The sequence below is a fragment of the Hermetia illucens genome, chromosome 6, assembly GCF_905115235.1.
Source record: "Hermetia illucens chromosome 6, iHerIll2.2.curated.20191125, whole genome shotgun sequence".
NCBI classification, from domain to species: Eukaryota; Metazoa; Arthropoda; class Insecta; order Diptera; family Stratiomyidae; genus Hermetia; species Hermetia illucens.
The window spans coordinates 27,590,565-27,615,844 of NC_051854.1; the positions used below are offsets into that span (position 1 = coordinate 27,590,565).

The 25,280-nt window shown below is 44.8% G+C and overlaps 1 protein-coding gene across 2 annotated transcripts in view; it reads right to left on the reverse strand.

Moving 5' to 3' along the window:
- LOC119660242 (dynein heavy chain 5, axonemal) overlaps window positions 1–25,280 on the reverse strand; it is a 207,522-nt gene that overhangs the window by 56,346 nt on the left and 125,896 nt on the right. For both annotated transcript variants that reach the window (XM_038068695.1, XM_038068696.1), the window contains 2 exons: window positions 9,107–9,296; window positions 8,747–8,903 (listed from right to left, as the gene is read on the reverse strand). In XM_038068695.1, coding sequence (XP_037924623.1) covers window positions 8,747–8,903; window positions 9,107–9,296 — 347 coding nt within the window. The remainder of the gene's footprint in view (window positions 1–8,746; window positions 8,904–9,106; window positions 9,297–25,280) is intronic.

Here is a 25,280-nt window from a genome sequence, read left to right on the forward strand (position 1 = left end):
AGTCCGTGCAATTCATTGCTGAGTACAAGATATTCTCCGCTATCTTGCTAGACCGGATAACCCCATTTGCCCATGGCATCATTGGCCCATACCAAAGAGGCTTCATTCCAGAGGAAGCCATGGAAAAACTGTTGGAATGTGGATATCAAGTGCATTAACTTTTCATTGACTTAAAGCCCCCCTATAATAACATAGCCAAGATAAAACTGTACACGGCCAAAATTCGATATTCCAACGAAACTGATAAGTTAAGCTAGGCTGACCCTGACCAATGTGTGAGACCAGATAAAAGCAGCAGAACCACTTTCGAGACGAGTTACCAACAACAACTATCTAAGAAAGGAGGGTGCCCTGTCATGCGTCTTCTTTAACCTGGCTCAGATGTTAAAGAGCCACCATCCTCTTCAAAACCACCCAACTACTGACCGATGTTGAAGATATCGACATTATGGGAAGAACAACCCGCGATGTATGAATTTAGTCCATTCAGTTGGAGTAGGCGGTATGACATCCTGGGCTGCATATTATTGGAGGCAACACAGAGTACATGATGGGACCGTCAGCGCAAAACACCATAAAAAAAGATAGAAGACTGCAACTTTGAGGTCGTTGATAATTTTTCAAGTCTAGGGTCGAAAACCACTACCGATAACAACTATAAAAATGAAATCCACGAACTGCGAATCCGCGAGATCCGCGAATTGCGAACTTTTAGTCGCTTAGGGGAGAAAAATCCTCCGAAGAATTTTCAACTTCACATGAGGGTCGACGATTCCTTAGCCTATTTAACGACGAAATCTATGAGCGATACCATGATCGTCTGGTTGTGAATAAAATCCGGCTCAATAGGTTGCGGTGGGCGGGTCACATAATCCGTATGGATGAAGACGATCCAGCCGGAAAAGACGAGGCAGACCCTGCATGAGATGAAACGATGGCGTAGGCCAGGACGCCAGACATTTTTCAATGATATCGAATTGTAACTTATATATTCAATTCCAGGTCCTCGGAATCTTAGCTTACCAATTATTTCATCATTTTATTTTTAAACTCAAGCTCCTATTACTTTCCACAAGGATAAGCAATCCTTAAATTGTTATTGTGCTATTCGAAAAACGCATGATTTACCTGATTCAGAAGTTGGAGCAGTGCCGTACTTCCTAGCTGAATAATAAGTGCCTTCCTCCCAAAAAGCCACTTTCTTCTCAATATCATGAAAGTGCTATTAGCACAATGGTCCAAATTTTCTTTCAAGTCGTTCAACCGAATCCCAAAAGGACTTTAAAGAAGAATAGCTTTGCGGATTTTACCTTTTTTTCAATGCTAGCGTAATTTACTGCGCAGATGAAAGCGGATCTAGTGCTAATCAGCAAACAGTACTGAAACACCCCGGATCCAGCCATATGGTAACTCGATTTATTACGACGAACCACTCTCGCTGGGTTGGGGATGGCGTCCAGCCCAGGCTGCGAAGAAAGCATTCCCGACTTAAAGTCGGGATCAGTAGTGTCATCAGTGGACAGGTTACGAATCTTGGAAGACTTTCCGGCGAGCGTCCAACAATACATCGTATGGTTGACGCTATCTCTCGACACCCACCAACTTGACGTGGAATGTTGCAAAGATGAACATCAGGAAATTCATTAAACCTCTTAGAATAGCCAGAGTCGCGCTGGAGAACACTTTGAGAAGTGGTAACGTTACAGCCGACACTAGCGTAAATTCAGTTATGAACTTGAAAACAACCACCCAGGACAGCCCTGTGCTCACTTTATATTGTCGATCTGCAAAAAGATTGCTATTAGCTTCGCTGTTTAGCACAAGGTTTAAACGACCGGGAGGTGGCACGCACCACAGTGGCAAGTTATAGATCGGCTAAAAGGAGACTTCGCAGCGTGATAAACAAAAGCAAAGCTCACTGCTAGGCACGAGTCAACGGTGTGGATGGGGGCACCAGCATCTCAGAAAGATCGAGGCTCTGCGGAAATCTTGTTCATTTATTGCCAAACAAATAGACCGGTCCCGGTTGCTGACAACAGCGTGGAAAGCATCGAGGATTGCGCACTTTTCACTATAAGAGACCTGAAAAAAGCTGCTCTCTCTATAAAAAGGAAGAAGGCGCCCGACCCGAAATTATCCCAGCAAAGTTGCATTGGGAAGCGTCAAGTAGGATGCAAATCAGCTAAAGTGAAGGAGACCATTAGCTGCCGTCTACATGCCTATTCTGACTGCTGGATGCATTAAGAGAGTTGACGGAGGCGGTTACTCGAGAAGAACGACAACATGCACACAGGAGGCAGATAGATGGCGCGGCTTATCAGCAACTTAGGTCCGTGGTTGAACCGAAAGCCCGAAAAGATTGATTATTGAGCTTCTAAGGAGACATGGACATTTTCAGTCTCAACAGCACAAGATTGAGGAAGTACGATTCCCTGACTGTGTATCTTGCAAGGGGGTGATGGATGACGCCGATCACATCTTTTTTGCTGTGGAAGTTGGGGTTCATCGGCAACATCACGCAAATACAAGGGAGCTCTTCATGGAAAAAAGTTGTCGGAAAGATGCTGAGGAGCATTGACAAATGGACCCTTTTTGTGCATTATGCTGCGAAGTAAATGGAGCTTGACCAGTAAGGGCTTTTTAAACTAACAATTCCGTTCCTCCTCTGCCTTCCCTTCAGTGAAAGGAATTCCTGGGTTACAGGCCCCTAGGACGAGGCCTGCCCAAAGTAATGCGTCGAACGGAGGTATTCAATTGGTAGTCTGACGGCTTAACGATACGGAAGATAAACTCTTATTGCGTAAACACGTTCACCTACTTCACCTAAAAACCGAAATTATTGCAAAAATGCAAAATATAACCTAAAAAAATACTTCGTAAACAGAAAACGGAATTTTGAGCTCGGAAATTATTCCAATTTCAGAGCGGCACATGTAAATAAATTATTTGCATTAAGAAAAATCTTTTCATGCAAGGAGAATACGGGAAAGAATTCTATTAGGAAAAATCTGAAAGAATCTTCAACCAAGAACTTAAACGAAAAATTAAGATTAACTTTTCAGTTGATAAAATTGCAAAGCATACGCAGCTAGTTTGAGTAATCTCTAGCTACATTACCTGATTAACTTCCAGCCCTATGTTAACGTATCTATGGCAAAACAGGATGTGTTATCTTCTATAAACAATTACAGAAAGTTACATCCCGAAAAAAATCTGCTCCAGGTTATACCATTGTAAGGATAAAAAAAATTCACTTTAATTGAATCTAGTACACAATCCTTGTTAGTTTTTCCTAGGATTCAATTTAGATTAAACGCCCGCACTTTCGCCTTAGTTTAGAGATTTTTAATACGGAATTCCCACATCTGCATATTTTCACATTCCTGTTTCCATGGCGCATACATTTCAAAATTAAGCAAAACTTTTCCGCTTGGACGTTTTCAAATGGAAATGTTGACTTGATTGGTGCCTCGTTTTTGCTCTTCCTAAAGCCATACTTTACTCAGGAATTTAATGGAAAATATGCAGGAGCATGAAGCAAATTTATTTCAGGTGAAAACCATCTATTTAAATTTGTAACTATGTACAGCAAGCAAGAAAAAATATTTCAGAACAAAAACTGGGAATGTATACAAGTGTGAATTTATGGCGAATACAAAAACTCTTTCAATTCAAAATTACCACCGAAAAAGTAAACAAGCCGGAAATCGGAAGCTCGGCGTTTGAGATATGAACGGTTTTGTGGATTTGCTGTGGTGTATTTTTATATGCACAATGGTTCTATTTGTAGATAACTCGTAGTATACTCGAATACTCATCGAGTATCGCTGTCTATTCACTTCAATGTAACACTGAATGTTATTTCACGCAAAAGAACCAACTTTAATCGATTGTATCTTGTGATATTATGGCCTATATTAACGCAAAGTGAAAGTTTTAGGATTATTAAGGGGCACCGGAGTGCAACCGCTCACGAGTTGCTAGCGCAGTTCGTTGCGGAGACCAGAGCTGATTTAGTACTCATCAGTGAGCAGTACCAAAACAAGGACCCAGGTTCATGGCACCCTGACATATCAGGTATCGTTGCCACCTGGGTTCGGGACGGTACCCTCCTTAGGGTTCTTACCCGAGGCCGTGGGGACGGCTTTGTCCGGATTCGGTGTTCAGGAATAACGTTTTTTAGTGTCTATCTTACGCCGAATGAGACGACATTCAACTGACGGCTTGATACTTTGGAGGGCGCTATCTTAGGCACAGAAGGGCGGATCCTGGTCGGGGGTGACTTCAATGCTAGGGCATCTAAATGGGGCATGCCTTACACAGACTCCAGAGGGAAACGAATTCAACAGGACTAAACACCGGATCCATCTCAACGTTCCGGCGCCCGGGATGCGAAGTAAGCATTCCAGACTAAACCTTCGCGTCGGAATCACCGGTGTGGCTGGTGGACAGGTGGCGAGTTCTGGAAGACCTCTCGGCAAGCAATCACCAATCCATTGCCTTCAAAGTGGTGGACACAAACCCTCGGTGTGCGCCACCTCGACGATCTTTCTGTGCATGGAACGTCGCGAAAGTGAACACCGGGAAGTTTGTCGAAACTCTTGGAACAGGTGGGGCCGCGCTGGAGGGTACTCCCGCGGGCGGTGGCAACGCAGCTGACACTGTCGTAAATTCAATTATGGACCTGATAACGACGGCCTGCGGAGCCTCCATGCCCAGGAGGGCATCGAGACGTGGCAAACCTTCTATGTATTGGTGGACAGTGGAAATCGCAGAGCTCCGGATGGAGTGTTACAGGCTCACAACGTCTAAGCGACCGGAAGGAAGCATGTACCATAATGACGGAGTACAAATCAGCCAAAAAGAAACTCCACAGCGCAATAAATAAGAGCAAAGCTCGCTGCTACAAGATCTGTTTGACGAGGTGAATGGGGATCCGTGGGGACTCGGTTACAAACTGGTACCCCAAAAATTGGGGCTCTGCGGAAACCCTGTTCACTTAAGGACGAGCAGATGGACCGCATTGTAAGGACACTCTTCCCTGCGCACCCCGTATGGGATGATGAGGTCGGCGCGGAGAGCGCAGAGGACTGTCCACTTTTCTGGAACAGGCAGTCCTCTCTATGAAAAGCAAGAAGACGCCAGGACCCGATGGTACTCCAGTAGAGGTATACAAACTGGTATTGCAACACCGGCCAGACTTACTACTCGGCGCATTCAACGCTTGCCTGAAAGAGGGCACTTTCCCTGCTCGTTGGGAGGTAGCGAGGCTTGCGCTGATCCACAAAGGGAAAGGTGACCCCGAGTTACCGTCTTCATACCATACACTGATGGAAAGCTGCTCGAAAAGCTCATCAGAAGTAGACTCGCTGAAGCGATACGCGCTCCCGGAGATTTATCTCTCCGGCGGTTTGGTTTTAGAGCAGGGAGATCCACAGTTGATGCTGTCATGCAAATCGTGGATGCCGTTCGACGAGCGGAGGAACATAGCCGCCGAACTCGACCGGTGGTGCTCTTCGTAACGCTTGATTCCATAAGATGGAAATACATTCTAAGCACACTAGACAATACTTTCAACGTGCTCAACTATCTCTTACGGATATTGAGGGACTATCTAAAGAACACTCACTGCTCTATGAAACACTAGAGGGTCAAAGGTGGATGAAGGTCACGTCGAGGGTAGCATAGGGATCCATCCTAGGGCCGGACCTCTAGAACGCTACCTATGATAGTCTACTTAAACTCGACATGCCAAAAGAGTCGCGCCTGGTCGGTTATGCAGATGATGTCGCGGCGCTTATTGCTGGACGCACTGTCGAACAGGTGCAAAGCAGACTCGGCATATTGATGGAACGGGTAAGCGGATGGATGACTACACATGGTTTCAACCTTGCACTGGAAAAAAACCGAAGTAGTCATCCTGACTAAAAAGAGAATTCCGACCCTGCATCTCATATCGTTCGGCGAGTCGATAATCCAGGCAAAAGCAGCAGTAAAGTACCTCGGGTTGACTCTTGACTCAAAGATGAGCTTTTTTGAGGAAATCAAAGCAGCAGCAAACAAGGCTGCAGCTGGAGTTTCGGCATTAAGTAGGCTAATGGGAAACATTGGGGGTCCTACGTATACCAGGCGACGTCTCCTGATGAGTTCAACGCAGTCTGTCCTGTTCTACGCGTAGTCTGACGCTCTAAGCAGGGAGGTATATCGTAAACGTCTCGCGCAAGTATAGAGACGGGGACCTTTGCGGGAGGCGTCTGCGTACCGCACTGTCTAGACCGGTCGTGATGGTGATCGCGGGAATGATCTCCGTTGCCCTTCTTGCTAAGGAGCATCAAGCAATATACAAGCCCAAGGGAGATGAGCCAAGGGAGGTGGTTGCTCGTGAAGAACGGCAACGCATACTAGACGAGTGGCAGCTCTTGTGGCAAAATGAAACTAGAGGCAGATGCACTACGCGGCTTATTGGCAACTTACGTGCATGCTTGAATCGGAAGCATGGTGAGACTGGCTATTTCCTTACCCAGTTTTTGAGTGGGCATGGAGGTTTTCAGTCTTGCCTGCACAAGATTGGAAAGGCGCGATCTCCGAATTGTGTGTTTTGCAAAGGAGTTGTAACGATGAGGTTCGTCGTCAGCTCTATTTAAACACAGGGGATCTCTCTCCAGACAACATTGTCGAAGAGATGCTGAGGAGTGCTGACAGGTGGAGCCGTGTTAGTCATTACGTTCGGGTCCTTCTCTTTGCTAAGAAGATAGAGTTCGACCGGTGAAGGAGTTGGAAGGCAGGGGGTTCCTTGAACTGACAGTTCCTTTCCTCCTCGCCCCTCCATTTGGTGAAAGGAATTGCTTGATTTGAAGGCTCCGCAAGGCGGGAGTCTTCGGAGACTAGCCCGAAATAATGTGACAACCGGTTCCAGGCTGGCTCTGACGATAAGGAGGTGTTTAGTTGGTAGTCCGACGACGTACCGAACCGGGAGTCCAATATTGTGTGCGTAAATACATTCACCTACCCTACCCCAAAAAAGAAGGGGAGGGGGGGGGGGAGAGCCAGAACACCGAAAGCTAAAAAAGTAGCGCGTCTGCAATTCGTGTCAAAATTAATTGCACCTCTTTTTTCTCGGCAGGAAGAAGGTGGAACTCATCGAACAGTTCTCCATCCCTGAAATTACTAAGGAGGAACGGCAGTGAATCTGCGGACGCATCAGAAATAAAGTTCCAAACATACAATAAAACTCACAAGTCGGCTACCAAGGCCTGGCCGTACATAACGGAAAGAATGTCTTCTGCTCAGTGGACTGCGGAAAAAGTTAGTTATGCTACCGAAGCCCGTGCTCTCGTTCAAGGATCGTCCAGATGACATATCAGAGCGACAATGTGGATCCCAACAAGCCAAGCTCTATAGTAGATGCGATGACAATGCTGGTATATCTAGCTCGTGTGCTTAGCGATGCTGACGTTAGATCTTAAAAATGTCTTTAGTTTAGGGTGGATTAATGGCAGTTTGACTAGCTGGGTGTTCCTGATGGAAGATGGGCCGGAAGATTAAATTTTTACAGCTGGTTCCGCGTTACGGTCCTTGCTGTAGATCATCATGGACGATGGGATATTCGCCCTTCGCATGCCAGAAGAGCCAACGTCAATTGGTTTTGCAAATGATCTGCGCGCAGTTGTAATTGCAAAACACTCCAAGACAGTGCAACTATATGAAAGCCAAAACATATATGCCATTAGTATTGATGGCAATGATTACACTGAATCTAGCCGATGGAAAAAGGGAGGCGATCCTCATTATCAATTGCAGAAAAACAATTTTCTTCTTTTTCTTCAGCCTTTGTCCCGTTCACAAGCGGGGTTGGCTCGTCATAAGCGGTTTCGCCATTTGGCTCTATCGAATGCCTGATCTGGGTGCAATCTCGAGGCTTTTAAATCCCCATCCAGCGTATCAAGAATGGTCCCTAATATGGGAGGGTCAGAAATATATTCTCGGTTTTTACTTCAAAGGTGATGAAATCCGTTCAACTATACGTGGCCCTTGTCTGGACGGGAGTATTAAGAAATGTTATGAGCCGAAAGAGGGTGAGTTTACCATATTCGTCAATCGCGTGTATTTCCTTACAGAACATTGTATTATAGGAACTATTTGCACCGCTTCGGATTGGACGAATTTTCTGACTATCCCCAAACGTTGCTATACCCGAAGATCCGAAACAAATCCGCGATCTCACTTCCTCGCCCAAAACAGTTGCAAATAAATAACCTTCGTGAAAATTGTTTTAAAGATAGACTGTTTGCCATAATAATGACGATATATACCATATACCAAGCTTAGCTAGTAAACTCAGTGACTAGCTGACATAATTCCATGCATTGAAGTAAAAAATACCACAAATAGAAGGCGTATCCACTGCAATTTTTCCCACAGCATAGGTCTGCAATGACCCTCTGTGGTTAGAACCGATTTAAATGAATTAATCGCAGGATCGGGTCTAGTTGCCTCCTTCAGTACTTGAGGAGAATACAAATTAAATAACGAAGAAAGCTCTGAAAAGTGGCCCAGGTTAACCAGGGTAATTAAAAGATCAAGGAAGCTAATCAGTGCTTTTTAGTCGGGTGGCTTAGGGTCTATTCGAACGTTTATTCAGTCTACATGCATAATGAAAATTACACTTATCAACACATTTCACATGTGATTAAGGATCTCATGGAAGAAAGCCCGCATTCCATTCATTATTCTATTCTCTACGTACCTTCATCCAGCTTTCTGGTATCCTGGCATCGTACATGGCATCAAGTGATTCTCGAAGTCCTTGACTCATTACAATCGTCCCATCAATGGCTAATTTCAAATCGCACAAGCATGAATGCACTGTTTTAATGACTCGCTGCATCCTATCGATTTCTTGCCTGCAGCAAAAACAAACACTCAATTACTATAAAGTGCAATATGGATTGTGAGGGTGCATGCCAAAATGAACGCAAGGAAATAATTAGGAGCCAGTTGGAGGTGATAATCAAAACATGGACATACTCGAACCAGCACATTTCAGAGTCCTCAAAATGAAATGAAAAATAGGAAAAACCATGAAATGAGAGCGATTTTATCTTACCTCAGGAAAATGTTCATCGGAAGCAGGGCTCCCATGCGGTTGAGATTTTCCTTCATTTCGTACGCGTTATAGGCAGGAGGCAACTTTCTCAACATGTCATCCGCTAATTGATACACAATACTCTCTCGCGTCTCGCCACCGGTGTTACCCCCTTCCTTCGGCTGCACACTTAGTATGGTGTCGAGTATGCCTAGGAATATTGAATAAGAGAAACAGTTGTCATGATAAAATGCCAATTTTTTAGGACGGCAAACCAATTCAAAAGGAAGTGCTTCCACCTCCAAAGCACTGCGAGAAATAGAAACTGATATGATTGTTCCAATAGAAAACGTTCTAGTTAAAGAAAATAAATTTAGCAATTAATCCTAAGTGCCACCAATATATTACATTATGTCTCCTTAAATGCAGCAAGGAATTTAACTTCCACCGGCATTTTGGCGCAGTAATTTAGACAGAGCATCCGCAGTCACCAGTTTCCAGCTTTAGAAGGGTAGAGAAGAAAATGTTATTGAGAGTGCTTTGAAAAGGATGCTAACGATGGTTAGATCTTCAAGTCCTTAGCATGGGATATAACCATATTGCAGTCATTTGTATCTTCCAGCTCCCATTAAACTGATCCGCATTTCCTCAAGTCTCTCGCCCTCAAGAACTTGCATTTCAGCTTGACATTACATTACTTTTCACCGTCCGGCTCATCATACATGGAAAAAGGGGGATGCATTTTTTACAGAATATGGCCAAGAGGGGTGTCAAATGAAGGGGAAGTTAGTACTTTTCGAAACTAGTCCCCTATTTGATATCGTGAAACTTTTACATTTTATGTGAATTTCGTGCATGGATATTCCAACCGATGAGGCAAGTCGTCCGTACGAGAATCAGGAAGCGAGCCTAAACAAACAAAGTGAGCGTATGAAGTCATTGGCTGCATGGCAAACAGCATGGGGCTAGGTGGAGAATGGCCGGTGGACACACAGGAGTATCTCAGGCATAAATATGTGGACTATGCGGAATCATGGCGAAACGAGGTACGATCTGACTCAGTTCTTAACCGGACACGGTGGGTACAGAAATTACCTCAGTGGCTTTCGTTCTCGATAAATCGCCCGATTATCCTATGTGTGAAGGTACCGCCATAGATGCAGAACACGTTTTCTTCGCCTGCCCAAGATTTAAAACCAAGGAGAAATCTTGAAACAGAGTTAAATACCCATTTAGCCATGGAAAAGTCCGGTGGTGAAAGGAGAAGGAATGGATAACTTCAGTCTGAATGGCTGTACGTCACCGCAGCGTCTCTCAGGTAAGTGAGGCTCACTGAGGAATCTATCCCCTATGGCCGTTAGGTATAAAATGCAAATCCATCTATGAAAAGAAAAAGGAATTTAAGGTGCGGTAGGAGTCGTCTGACTTGGTGCCTGGGTCAGGCTCACGTAATGGGCAGCACGGCGTCGAAACCGCTAGTCGTGAGGTGGTTCGACGTCTAGACGCCATGACGACCAGGAGGATTGCTCTGCCTGTTGCAGCTATTTCGCCACAATCTGTGTGCGACCATTTCGGTAAGGTCGCGTAGGCAGCGGATGAAGTAGACTGCAGAAATGAACCTCTTCAGCATCCGCTCCTACTATGGAATAACGGCGGGGGTGGGTACGTCTTACCGCCCCTTGTTGCACCAGAGATTCGTCCAGCGTTTCCCGCAATTTGCGCACATGAGTGTGCAGCGAGTCGCAGACCAGTATCGCTTTATTACACACAGCGACACAAACCCGGCCACCATCAGGGAGCGTGTTCGACTTGCAGTCATCGGGGAAACTGCTGACCGAGAGTCGAACAGTTTCAGTACTGGCAGAAGCACTCTTCTCCACCGCCCAGCTGAGGTTTCCGCCGAATTCCAAAGAGGGAGTATAGAATTCTTGGATATGGATTCTTTGCATAGACCAAGTATTTCCAGGCTCTATGCATCTCCAAAAACTCCGGGAATTCTATATCAAATCAATGATGGGATTACATCTCGGCTGTGTGCTGATATATCACTGCTGCAACTACAATCACTTGTGCATTGTGGTTCAGTTACGGCTATCAGATTGCATGGTCAGAGGAATCGCTTTCGTGTTATTGGTTTGAGTGTCCACAGAGATCCAGAGATCCATTCGTCTGGAACGTCGGCGGAACTCACTAAGGCAGGACATTGCTAGACTGATTCAGATCAGCACTGGCAATGCCAGCAGACGGATGTAAAATAAAGTGCGGAGGGTTTACCGAAACTATGCCATCCATAGTGAGACACCCGCAGTTGAAATTCTGGGCACACTAAAGCAAAAACTTTCTATCATATGCAATCGTTTACAACGGTATGGCGAGTCATTTCAGACGTGTCCAGAATGAACCAGCGGAGCTTTTTCAAATCTCTCACCGAATCCCATAGAGCATCCAGACAGTACAGCTTTCGGTGATGGAAGCGAAAGAGTATAGGGGTGGACTTTGAGGGTTACCCGCCCAGCATGCTGAGCATGCTGAGTGGATCATCGCCAAAGGCACCGGCCATGCCAATACGCCTGGCATGAATTTTGCGGATGTTACCGAAGAGGAAGTTCGACGAGCCATAAACAACTGGAAGAACTGGAGGGCCCAGGTCTGGATCGGGTGCCGAATTTCTGGTATAAGAAATTTACCAGCGTACACAGTCGGTTGGCACACAGCATAAATCAGGTCATGAGTCGGCCGGAGAAATTTCCACTCTTCTTCACTGCGGGGATTACCTACCTTATCCCTAAGAAGGGCACGGTGCCGGACCCCGCAAACACAAGACCAATTACTTGATTACCAACCCTCTACAAACTCATGACGTCCATTATTAGTGGAAGGGTCAATGCGCACCTCGAGACCAAGAACATTCTGTCCCAGGAGCAAAAGGCCTACCGAATTGGGTCAAGGGGTTGCAAAGAGCAACTCATTATCAACTCGGTAGTTGCAGGACAAGCAACTAGAGACCAAAGAACCCTCTTAAAGTTCTTGGTGACAGTCATGGAAGGTGGCATACCACCTTATCAGTGCGTGCATCTGAGGGTGCTAATACCTCGGAGCCCATCCGTATACGAAGGGGCATCTTCCAGAACGATTCGTTGAGTCCCTTTTGGTTTTGTATGGCACTGAACCCACTTTCATGGCTACTGAATGATGCTAGAGGGCATGCTTTTGCAATAAAGTATGACCTACGTGCTAAATGCGAACTGACACACTGTACACTGTACTTAGATGACATCAAACTGTATGCTGGTACTGACGGCCATCTTAGAAGTCTGTTATGAATAATAGACATGTTCAGCCGTGATATTCGGATGGAGTTTGGATGAGACAAGTGTCGAATCCAAGCCATCCGCAAAGGTCATCACGAGCCGCATGCCGGTCATAGCATTGGTGACCTCCACATCGGAACAATGACCGAGACAGACTTCTACAAGTACCTAGGAATTCTGCAAGGAAACAATGCTCGAGTTGGTGATCTGAGGGATGCTCTGCTGTCCGAGTTCCTGTGACGTGTAAAGCTGGTGCTGAAATCACATCTCTCGGGGAAGAATGAAATAAGCGCATTGAATGTATTCGCTATCCCTTCACTGGCCTATGCATTCGGAATATTGCCGTGGACGAAGACCGAACAGGAAAACGTCAAGCGGCGGATACCGACCACTATGTCCAAATTCCGAATGCATCATCCAACGTCTGCCGTAGAGCGGATGAACCTGCCTCGTGACATGGGAGGAAGGGGCGTGGTTGACGTGCCGGCATAAGATCATCGCCAAGTCGACTCGTTGCGCGCTTATTTTTACAGCAAAGGGCAGGCGAGTCCCTGGCTTGCGGCTGTCTGTAAGGCAGGCTGTGTGCTGACTCCACTTATCTTGAAGGATCGATCTTTCAATCCGCTAAGTGGGGTGAAATCGGACCAAGAGCGGACCGATGAATGGAAGTCGAAGGCAGTGCACGGTAAACACGTGAATTGTCTTTGACAGCCATCTGTCGATTTGCATTTGTCGAATAGATGGCTGTGTGCTGAGGAGTTCTTTACTGAGAAACGTTGGACCATCTCATTTCTGGCTGCACTGTTAAGGCACCGATGCATTACATCACGAGGCATAATGCTGTATGTAAGCTTATCCACCAAAACCTTGCATACAAGCATGGGCTGATCACGGGAACATGTCCGGTTGACCAATATGAACCGCAAGCAGTACTTAATAGTTCTGCTTACAGCATGTATTGGGACCGGCAAGTTCTGACTGATCGCCATACTTCACACAACGAGCCTGACATAGGGTTAGTTGACAATACGGGTCGCTCCGCGTATATTATTGATGAACGAAAATACGTGGAGAAGAAGGTGAACTATGAGCCACTGGCTCGGGAAATCAAAGAAATTTGGCGTCTCGAGCTTGTAGTTAGAGTTCCCATAATATTGCCTATGAGTGAACTATGAGCCATTGGCTCGGGAAATCAAAGAAATTTGGCGTCTCGAGCTTGTAGTTAAAGTTCCCATAATATTGCCAGTTAGAGGTATTGTACCTAAATCCCTCACGGCTTCGCTTGATGTCCTAGAACTTCCGCACAGTCTGGTTCAATCCACGCAGAAGAACACCATTCTGCATACATGCTCGATGTTGCGGGGAGTTCTCAACGGATTCTCCCATTTACCTACCACCGGCCACCACCACCAGCGTCACTTTAGTTTTTAAGTAGGTAGGATCGTCCGAGCCTGAATGCTTGGCACTTAGTGCTAGTATTAGGTAAAATCCGGCATCTGCCGAGGTTGTGATAGCTCGGAAATAATAATAATAATCGTTGGCGCAACAATCCATATTGGATCTGGGCCCTGAAATTTGTTAGAGCACTTCATTCAAGACCATAGCGGTACACTACAGGATTGCCTGTAGAAGCCAATATGGTCAGCATTGCGCTCGCCCGAAATTATTAACCTGATTTCACTCACTCACTCACTGAGTCTACTGGTATCCGACGTCAAATCAAGATACAAATACCACTGCCACCAGTGAGATTTGAACCGCGACCTTCCGCACAAAAGCCTTGTGCTCTGTACGATACATGGTGTAATCAAACGCAGCATGGGACGCGATAGATGCAATAGTGAAGCAGAGCGACCAGCAGCTAAAAGAAAAAGTAACCCAGTGGAGGCATAGAAGGGAAGCTAGTGTAATTAACGCCACGTAAAGAGGTAGCAGCTGATTTAGAGTGAACAGCTAAGAACTGAATAGGCCCGCGAAGCAATTCCAGAATGGTGGTCGGTAGGAGTCCGGCATGCGTGTCCTAAATTTAAGATGTGTTTCCATGGTGGATTACCCGCAATTAAAAACAAGTCGGGAAACCGGAAGCTAGACGGATCTATTCCTTGGCCTACATTGCTGCAAAATTTTGTGATTCTAAGGTGAACTTAAGTGGGGTTTTCCTGTCAATTACTAAAAATTATTTTAGTATGCTATTATTAACTTTATTTGAACAGGTATCGATGTGGAGGGTATTTCGGAGCCTAGGCACCATATAGTGGCAGCCCCCTGATTTTATTCCAGATTTTTCGGTTTGGTAGTTCCTGAGAATGGGTTCGTTAAAAAAATGACCACTTTCAACCCCCCGCACTCCCCACCTTTTCAGCAAAAGTCAAAACTAATACCGGCTTCGAAAAGTACTAACCGAGGCCTTTAATTTGATACCCCACATAACTATATTTGATGAAAAAAAATGTACACCCCCTTTTTGCATGTATGGGGACCCCCCCTTAAATTCGTCGTAAGAGGATGTAACTCACTATATGCGTGAGCGTTCATAGTTCCCACCTTTCTACCAAACTTGGTGTCAATCGCTATAACCGTCTCCGAGAAAAATGCGTGTGACGGACAGACAGACAGTAAACCGATTTTAATAAGGTTTTGTTTTACAAACAAAACCTTAAAAAGAGAGACAGACAGACATCGAATCGATTCTAATAAGGTTTTGTTTCACACAAAGCCTTAAAAAACAGAATCCGACGAGAGCTATAGGCCATCCTTTTGACGACCTACCAGCGATGCATGGACGAGTTGGTGAAACGCTGGCACACGTGATGCAGATGGATGTTACTTTGATGGAGATCAAATGAATTCGCCGCAAAATTAAGCCGTTTTTGTTTTATTTATAAATTTCTGATACGAGATCATAGGGTAAATCACGCGGAACGAAACGAAAACATACAAGTAACTGCTCGACCGCGCGCGTGGAGGCGTAAGACTTCAGACCTGAGTGGTCGGAAGCGCGCAAATCAAATTTTGTTCCGATTCATTTCATTATTATATAAGTCAAAACTCAGACAGAAGGACCAAACCAAAGAAAAATATAAAAAAAGAAATATTAATCAACAATAATGTTATGCGATAAAGGTCCCCTTCATCTCGAAAACATACTACTATACATCCACTAACTACCGTCAGCGAGGAATACTGGTGAACAAGTTACCTCCCCCAAATACAAATTACACCATTATTTTCTTTACTTTTAAATTATAGTCACTTCTTCCTCAAAGTGCCACTACACCACTACCGTGCCAAAGCGGACTTCCTCGCAAAAACAACCGACTTCCTCTAGCTTCCCACATTTGCTCCTCCCGAATCAGTTGACTATCGTTTAACTTTCCTTAGTTGCCCAATGTCCCGACATTTTTTTTAAATTTTGGGGGGAGTTCAGACCTTAACCTCAAACGACTCGTCAGCTATGAAAAGCTGCCCAAAATTTTCCCATAATATATATATATGGCTTGAACCGACCTCATTATATCACCAAGATCACAGAATCAATTTGCATCAGCATTCATTTCGTTTTAACCAGAAACAAACGTTAGGAACACGCTTAATAACATGCAGCATTAACAAGCTTATTTGAAAGCAGCAAGAAAGGGTAATGATAGTTTTCGAAATATTAGAAAACTGTTAGATTAAAATTTGGAAATAATTAATGGATTTTAGGGTTTTGGAGTTTTTAGAAGTATTGAAAAATTGCTACATTAACGTCTAGAAATATTAAATGATTTTTGGGATTTTGGAGGCAGCTAAAAAAGTGATAAGGTTTAGTACAAAAAATTATGAAGAAGAAAATATGTGACAATGACTATTTGCAGTCAGCAGTGCATTGAAAAGTCAATGACTCCGCCCGGTTAGGAAACGTAACTTCAACTGGGATTCCCACCGCACACGATTCAATAGTTGGGAAATCAAAATAAAACTGGCAAAAGATATAACATTTTAAACTACACAGAATGATCCTAGTCATTGAATACTTGTCTTTCGCAATTAATTGTTATTATCCGACAAATCAAAGCTTAGGGGCAGGACATAGCGCGGTAAAACCAAGCACATAAATATTCATCCAATCCGATACACCATTTCCAGTAAACGCCTTTATTTTCGGTGATTTAGTGATAACACGAATTAGGATAATGGGGGAGTCTAGGAATATGTAGGACAACTCAGTAGCGATTGATTATTTCTCCTATTATTCTCTGGTCGCACCAACTACGAAAATAGAAGAAATGGTGAACTACTGCACGGCAGACTACCTCCGTACCTCCACAAATTGGAAGCACTATAAGCGGAGCCTATTAATTGAGAAGAAAACCTATAGACCAATAAAAATCCTTGTTAAAACCTTAGAGAAACTAGAGTTTATATCCACCTAAATCGGAGAATTTCAGGACAAATCCTAGTAAGACAAGTTTCCTGGTTGACGTGTCATTAAATCTTGACGTTGAATTTCCTCTTGCCCTTGCTTTAAATATTCATGTTCTTTTTCAAAGTTTCAAAAATGGGCACTTTTGATCACAAAAAGAATCATAGGTAATACATGGGGATTGAGTCCAAACTAGCTGGCATACATGGGATGAATTCGAGACACGTCATGCCATAACCCCACTTTTAAGGCTTCAATGGTAAAAAAATATTGAAATTATGGGCAGAACAACCTAAGATGTACAGTTTACTTTCATCCAGATCGAGCAGGCGGCGCGCGATCTTTGGCTGCGCATTACTAAGGGGAAGACGAAGTACATGGTGGCAACGTCGAATAGCACATCGAATAGCACTGGTCACACGAGAACCATAAAAATAGGAGATTACAACTTTGAGGCCTAGATTTGAAAATCACAACCAATAATAGCAATGACGCGCGCTGTTGTTGGCTGTCAAGAGAGCTTATTTCAACTTACAAATTGCTAGCTCTCATGTCTTCCTCGGAGGCTTGGGTTCCTCGCAAGAAAAATTGCGAACTCGTTCGAGCCTATGGGGGCAATATCTATGCTAGAAATATATAAGGAGGGTCAATAAGACGTAAGACAGGACGCCAGACAGCTGTCAGGGATATCAAATTGGTGGACCTCGGCCGCAAAGCCAAGATGTCTGGAGTTCCTTACTAAAGCAGGTCTAGATCGGATACCGGTTGTTGCGTGGTTGATGATGATGATTGGTCAAAAAAGGCCGATTAAACTAAGACTGCCAGGACTCCGAGCCTGAAATCCGAGAATAGTATTTGGGTATAAATCATTGGTGCCACCTCCACATATCTAGAGAATGGCGTAGTGATTTAATGGTTTTAAGGCGCAGTCTCACGGAGATAATATGTAAGAGAATAGTGAGTCCTTGTGTGTTTTACGTGGGTACCTGTCGTGGAGAATTAATCCCACGGTCCTCTACGGACATGGATTGATTTTGTGACCGCAATCAGAGCCCCGCTGAGACAAGTACCAACGGTACCAGTCTATACCAAGTGCATGGCTTAGCATTCATACTTGTGGATGCAAGACCTACCTAAATCTCTACCGAACTAAGGAGTACGGCACCCGTGTTGAAACGCAACACCACGCCGAGGCCCGAAGGGCTCTTCTCGCTTGAGCGTAACCAACAACCCACATGAAGCTCTCACTAGGGGGCCAACCGCAAATAACCGAGTTGAACTCCGCCATGCTATTAACATAGTGTGCTGGTCCCAAACCCAGGTAAAGGAGGAGGGTTTGAGGCAACGTACTCTGTACTATCCTCAGTAAACCAAAAATAAAATGCTGAGATCAGGGAAAGAGATAAATAGAGTATAGTTGGAGTTATTCTACTATGCTAAATCCTACTTGATCTCTCTTGGTGACAGGCCCCGCGACAGGTCGACCAAGAGAATGCACAGAATGTCGTTACAAACATGATGATCGGATTGAGTCACAAGCCTCGGAGAAATGCTAGGGCATCCACCTCAGTCGACGCGGCAGGACGGGCCCCGGTCCTGTCGAGAAATGGGTAAGGGTTCTTGACGCATGGACCGCGTCAGAACAAAACAAATACGTGTCTGCACGTTAAATGTTGGTACCCTAACTGGAAAGACCGAGGAACTCGCAAGAGCCTTTCGGAAAAGGTGCATTGACATCTGCGCTCTGCAAGAAACCCAATGGTCTGGTGCCAAAAGCTGCGACATTGAACGCGAACGCGGTAAAAATGGCTACAAACTTCTCTATTTTGGTAACCCACACACTCAATATGGTGTTGGCATTGCCATCTCAGAGGGTGTCCGTGATGCCATTAAAGAAGTCGAACAATTTGATGATCGGTTGATGAAGCTTACCATTATATCAGCTGATCGCACCATTCACTTCTTCACCGCGTATGCACCACAGACAGGTCGACCTGATGCCGAGAAAGATGCCTTCTGGCAACTTCTCGATGAAAAGACTTATCACGTGCCTGCTGACGATTGCATAATCATTGCCGGCGACCTTAATGGTCATGTGGTTGAAAAGGCAGACGGAAACAGGTGCCATGGGGGAAAGGGGTTCGGAGCGCGCAATGAAGGTGGCGAGCGTATAATCGATTTTGCGGACACCCATGACCTTGTACTTATGAATACATGGTTCATCAAACGATTATCTCATCTGCCCACATTTTATAGTGGGAACAATAAAACGCAAATCGACAATATTCTCATAAGACGCCAACATTTTACCACTGTCACTGATTGCAAAGTCGTTCCCTATGAGACCATCACACCTCAACATCGGCCGTTGATTGCCGTCCTGCGAATTAAGCCACCGATAAAACGGCGTGAGGAACGCACTGGTCCGCCGCGCATTAAATGGTGGCGATTTGGTGAGAAGAAAAGAGACACGGTCTCACTCATACGATTGCCAACCATTACGAATGTGGAAGAATCATGGAACCAAATGAAAGACACGATCCACAAAGCGGCCTCTGCAACCCTCGGGGTCACCAAGTCGGGTAAGCGGTACATCAACCGAGATACTTGGCTTTGGAATGATGATGTTGAAATGAAGGTCCGTGAAAAGAAACGCCTCTACCACAAATTTCTCGACGATAAAACACCTGCTAATTGGCAAATTTATAAGAATGCCAACCGGGAAGCAAAGAAAGCGGTCGCTGTCACCCGAGCAAACCATTTCAAAAATCTTTACGATAAACTGGACACTCGGGATGGCGAGAGAGATCTTTATCGACTTCCTAAAAGCCGTGATGAACGCACACAGGATATCGAACATTTCTGTTGTGTTAATGACAAGAACGGTACTTTGCTTACGAACCGTCGAGGCGCAACGGATAGATGGCGAGAATATTTCGAGCAGATTTCAACTGAAGAATTTGCTCATCCTCCACTTCCACAATCATGCCCGACATTGGGAGCAGTTCCACCAGTCAGCGCAACTGAAGTCGAGGAGGCAATAAAACAAATGAAATCGGGGAAAGCAACAGGACCTGACGACATCGCATCTGAGCTCTGGAAAGCGAAGAGCTGGGACCCAACACCGTGGCTGAGTGAATTCTTTAACCGGGTTATTCAGGAAGGAAGAACACCATCTGACTGGCAAGAAAGTACCACTGTTCCAATATGGAAAAAGAAAGGTAGTCCAGCAGAATGTTCAAATTATCGTCCGAACCGGTTACTTTCCCATACCATGAAGATTTTTGAACGCATTCTTGACAACCGTATTCGCGAAATCGTTGAAATAACCATGAATCAAGCCGGATTTGTCAAGAACTGGGGAACTACTGACGTAATACACGCTGCGCGGTTACTCATGGAGAAACACCGTGAGAAGCATCGCCCTCTTTACATTGCCTGTCTGGATCTAGAGAAAGCGTTTGACCGTGTACCACACGAACTCATCAGGTATGCTTTACGACAACACTTCGTGCCAGAAGAACTCGTGCGCTGGGTTCAATTGCTCTACCACGATCCGAAAAGTAAAGTCCGAAGTATGGCGGGTGTATCAAAACCGCTTCGTGTCTCTGTTGGAGTTCATCAAGGAAGTGCCCTCTCACCACTCCTCTTTATCCTTGTTATGGACACCGTTACACGGGATATCCAACATCCAGCGCCCTACACACTGCTTTATGCAGATGATGTTTTCCTAGCATCTGATAGCAAAAATGATCTGGAGCAACTTGTTCAAAAATGGAATGATCGCCTCATGCAACACGGTCTCAGATTGAATTTAAACAAAACTGAATTTTTGACGACCGATCCCCATGAAACAGGCACAATCACTGTCAGCGGCAGTGATCTGCCCAGAACTGAGCGATTTAAATACGTCGGGTCAACGCTATCAGCCAATGGAGAGCTGCGTTATGAAATTGCTTCACGCATTAACGCAACCTGGATGAAGTGGCGTTCCACAACTGGTGTCCTTTGTGATCGACGTATCAACGAACGTCTCAAATCTAAATTTAACCACAATGTCGTCCGTCCAGTCGCTCTCTATGGTTCTGAGTGTTGACCGACCATAAAAGACAATGAACGGCGTCTTGCGGTAATGGAGACGAAGATGCTACGTTGGACTAGTGGCGTCACACGTTTAGATCACATCCGAAATGAGGATATCCGCGATCGTTATGGGATTGCACCGATCGTGGAAAAGTTGCGAGAGAGGCGTCTTCGATGGTATGGTCACGCAATTCGTGCAAACGAGAATTCACTTGCCAAGATTGGTCTGAACATCGAAGTCGATGGTAAACGACCAAAAGGCGGACCTAAGCAACGGTGGCTTGATACGCTGGATGGGGATTTGAAAGCCTCGAGATTGCACCCAGATCAGGCATTCGATAGAGCCAAATGGCGAAGCCGATCACGACGAACCGACCCCGCTTGTGAACGGGACAAAGGCTGAAGAAAAAGAAGGCTCACATACAACGGGAGTTCACCCGAAATATGAGAGTCCAGGGGCTATCCCGGTTCCCGGTTCGAGTCTGATCGCCCTGATTAGACCTTTGGAGCATTCGCCCACTGCATCACGGCCGGCAAGCCACTATGGAGGTTCTCCTCGGCCACTTGGTTTTGGTTCAGCCGGCAGGGTTGCCGCGCGTCTTCCTCACCGCCACCTCTGAGCACCTCTGGCGGAATAGTGATTTTTGCTTGGGTTGCCATGAAGCTAAATGACAATGACAACACAATAAACTAATAGACCCTAAATTCGACCTAAATGATATCTGCCAATTCGGACGAAAAATTCAATTTGACATAAATCCTCTTCTGCTTGGAAAAGCTTTGTTAGGCTTTATGCAGGAGATATTGAAATCATACAACTACAAAATGGTTTTCGAACCCGCCAGTGGATAGTTTTAATTCAAGCTTAAATCAATCACCCACCACAAATCTAGTTTCCACATCCAAATGCGAAACTTTTCGACTCATTGAAATGGCTCTTTCCCATACCTAAGCTAATAATGCAGTAATGTGCATTAAACATCATCAGCTCATGGAAGTGAATAGAAAATGAAATTAATTATGTGGGTCCATTCAGAATTCCATGCAGAATTGGCCATGACGTTGACGAGGAAATTCAATCAGTTCCACACCCCTTCCACGTAAAGGCTTAGCCGTAGCAATTTACGTCCACATAATTAATTTTAATGAATAGTGAAAATCAACTGATTAACTATCGAAACAAGGGCAGCAATGCGAAAATTGAAACCTACGCTTCCACTGCTGGAATTAGATTAGGTTATCTCTCGGTTCATCCGCTAATCATAAAAATGAAGAAGCTATCAACCTGTAAATTGCAACTAAACGTAAAGTACGAATGCAATTTCTCATTTAACTTTCTTCCTCCCATTACTAAATATTTGACCTTTTGCTACACAACAAACTCCACCGTATCCAATATCCTACGTTAAGTAGGAACTCTGTTGTAATTTCCGCTTCATTCTGGCTTCGCCCGATTATTTTCTAACTAGGTCATCGATAGCACGAGACTCTCTCCAAAAAAGATAAACTATTTGGGAAATCGAAAATATTCCATCGAGAATAACAATAGTCTCATCCCTCGCCGACTCATAGAAACAACATAAAACTGAAAATGTTATCCCACCATACGTTGGCAGCTTGGAGCTTCCCCCAGCCACTCCGTTGTAATTTTATTAACGAGGGAAATAATAATTCACCTAATAAAGATAAGATTGTCTTGAAGTAAACTTCAAAGATCCACTTCCGGAAGGATTGAGAAGGAAGAAGCTTACTTTCCACGCATCTCCCCATAGGGTTTCGACTATGTGTAGCAATTGAATTCCTGCTATCTTGATACAAGCTGGACTGGGAGATGGGGAGAACTAACTTTCGTATTTTATGATGAAAGAAGTACAGGTGCGAAGTTTAGTTGTATGTTTTAGTGAAAAAAACCAGCCTAATTAATTGAGAAAAATTGGCCACAGCTTTCAGTAATGGAATGGCTAAATATTTTACTGATCTAACTTAAATTTATAAGTTTTTGTTTTGATGGCTTTGATAAAAATAAACCCTATTAAAATCGGTTTACGTGTCCGTCTACCCGTCTGTTAAGACTGGTTAAATTTCAGAAACTCACAGCGTGAATATAAGAGGCTCGTTAGGTGTTCAAAACGAGATTCCTTTAGAGCGTACTGTGAGGAACTGGAAAGCGAAAGAGAGACTTCAAGGCTGTGCAGAGTCCTCAAAAGGGATGAGTCGGCCAAGTTGGACTCTTTTAGAAAACCCGACGGCAATTGCATGAGCTCCAGACTGGATTCAGTACAGAGCCTCCTGGAAGTACACCATCCGAGAGAACGGGTGAGAGAAGTGGCAGAGGGAGAATTGACGGTTCTTGCAACCCCTTCAACACGCAAGTGTTGCAAGGGAAACTAGAACACTGCGAAAGCAATTGTTACCAATGAAAAGGTGAGAGCTGTCCTTTCAACCTGGCATGGATGGAATCTATCTGGCAATGCTAAAGGAGGGTATGAAGCACTTAGAGCAATCTCTAAGAAACATTTTTCGAGGATGTCTTGCTCTGGACTACGTGTTTTCCTCTTGACGAAAGGTTAAGATAGTCTTCATACCGAACCCGGGGAAAAATGACTATTCTAATCCAAAGAACTTCAAACAGATCAGTTTGACTTCATTCTTTCTGAAAGGTTTGGAGAGACTGGTGAAGCGTGGAAACGCACTTAGGTCGCATCCACTTAATGAAAACCAACGTGCTTACCAGCGTGGAAAGTCCTGTGAGTCTGCTCTTCATTCTTTCGTTACAAAGATAGAGGATGCAACTTTGAATGGTGACTACGCAACGAGGATATTCGTGGGCATTGGAGGGGCTTTTGAATGAGTGCTTTTTCAAAAACTTTGTGATGCCGCTAGAGCGCATGGTGTTGATGATGCTTTAATTAAGTGGATCCATGCTATGCTAATGCAGAGATTGATGTGCGCTGAGGTGGGTGTGGATCGCTATCTGACAGCAAGGAGATAGGTTTTCGCCACTTCTGTGGATTATGCTGATCGACTCGTTACTATGCGAACTGCAAAATTTGCCAACACACCCACAAGCTTATGCTGATAACGTGGCTGTGCTTGCTGTTGATCAGGATCTTGGAATGGTGTGTAGAAATGTACAACGTGCCATTGATTTAATAGACAGTTGGTGCCCCAGACATGGCCTTTCAGTTAATCCAAATAAAATCACAATGGTATTATTCACAAAAAGGAGAAAACTTGATGGACTTTGCCTCCCTGAGAGGAGGGGTACTACCCTTGAACTCTCCGAAGAAGTAAAATATTTGGGAGTCACTCTAGATAAAAAACTTCTTTGGAACAAACATGTAGAGGTAAAAATGAAACGAGCTTATGGGCTGTGCAGACGAACCTATGCCTCGAAATGAGGACTCAGGCCTCACGTGGTAATGTGGATGTACGTTGCTATCATTAGGCCGATGTTCGTTTATGCGTCCGTAGTGTGGTGGGTTAAGGTGAGACAAAAAGGTTTTCACCGTAAACTAGTTGCACTGCAAAGAACTGTGTGTCTGGGTATCACTGGTGCCATGAGCACGACATCCGGGGCAGCTCTTAATGCACTACTCAATGTGCAGCAACTGGATATATTTATTCAAAGCAGTGCAATGCAGCTTCTAGACTAATTCGATTAGATCTACGGAGAAACAACGGACGTGGACACAGAGCATTGGAAGAGTTACTGGGAGTACTGAATTCAGTTCATATAATGCCTTTCGAGTTACGTGTCCCCATACATCTGTTTGGTAGAAGATATTAAGCTACCCTGAAGCGTAGAAAGAACTGGAAAGTCCCAGAGGAATGCGTGGCGGGATATACGGAGCCGGGGGGGAGGGGGGGGCGGAGTCTACCTCTCGAATAAAAACGAGAAGTGGGCTTTTCCTTTGGGACAATATGCAATCGTTTTTCAAGCCGAAGTTTATGCGATCCTAAGGGCGGCAAACTGGACGACTGACGAGCGGTTGGAGGGCATCCGCATCGCAATCTGCAGTGATAGCTAAGCGGCATTGAGGGCATTGAGTAGTTCTTTGATCACCTCGAAAATCGTTCAGGAATGCAAAACCGTTTGAACTCTATCTCTAGATTCTATACGGTGGAACTACTCTGGGTACCTGGCCACTGTGGCGTAGAGTGAAATGAAATCTCGGATGCTTTAGCGAAAGAGGGGTCAATCTCCCCTATTCCGGGACCGGAATCAGCAATTGGAGTATCACTAGCATTGGCTAAGACTACCTTCAAAACAGGGAACAAGCTTCTTACAATGACAAGTGGCAGAGCCTAAATGCTACTCTACACACCATACTTTTCCTACCAGAACTAAAGATGCGTACCGTAAAGTTTATCCTGTCGAAAAGCGGGAGGACTT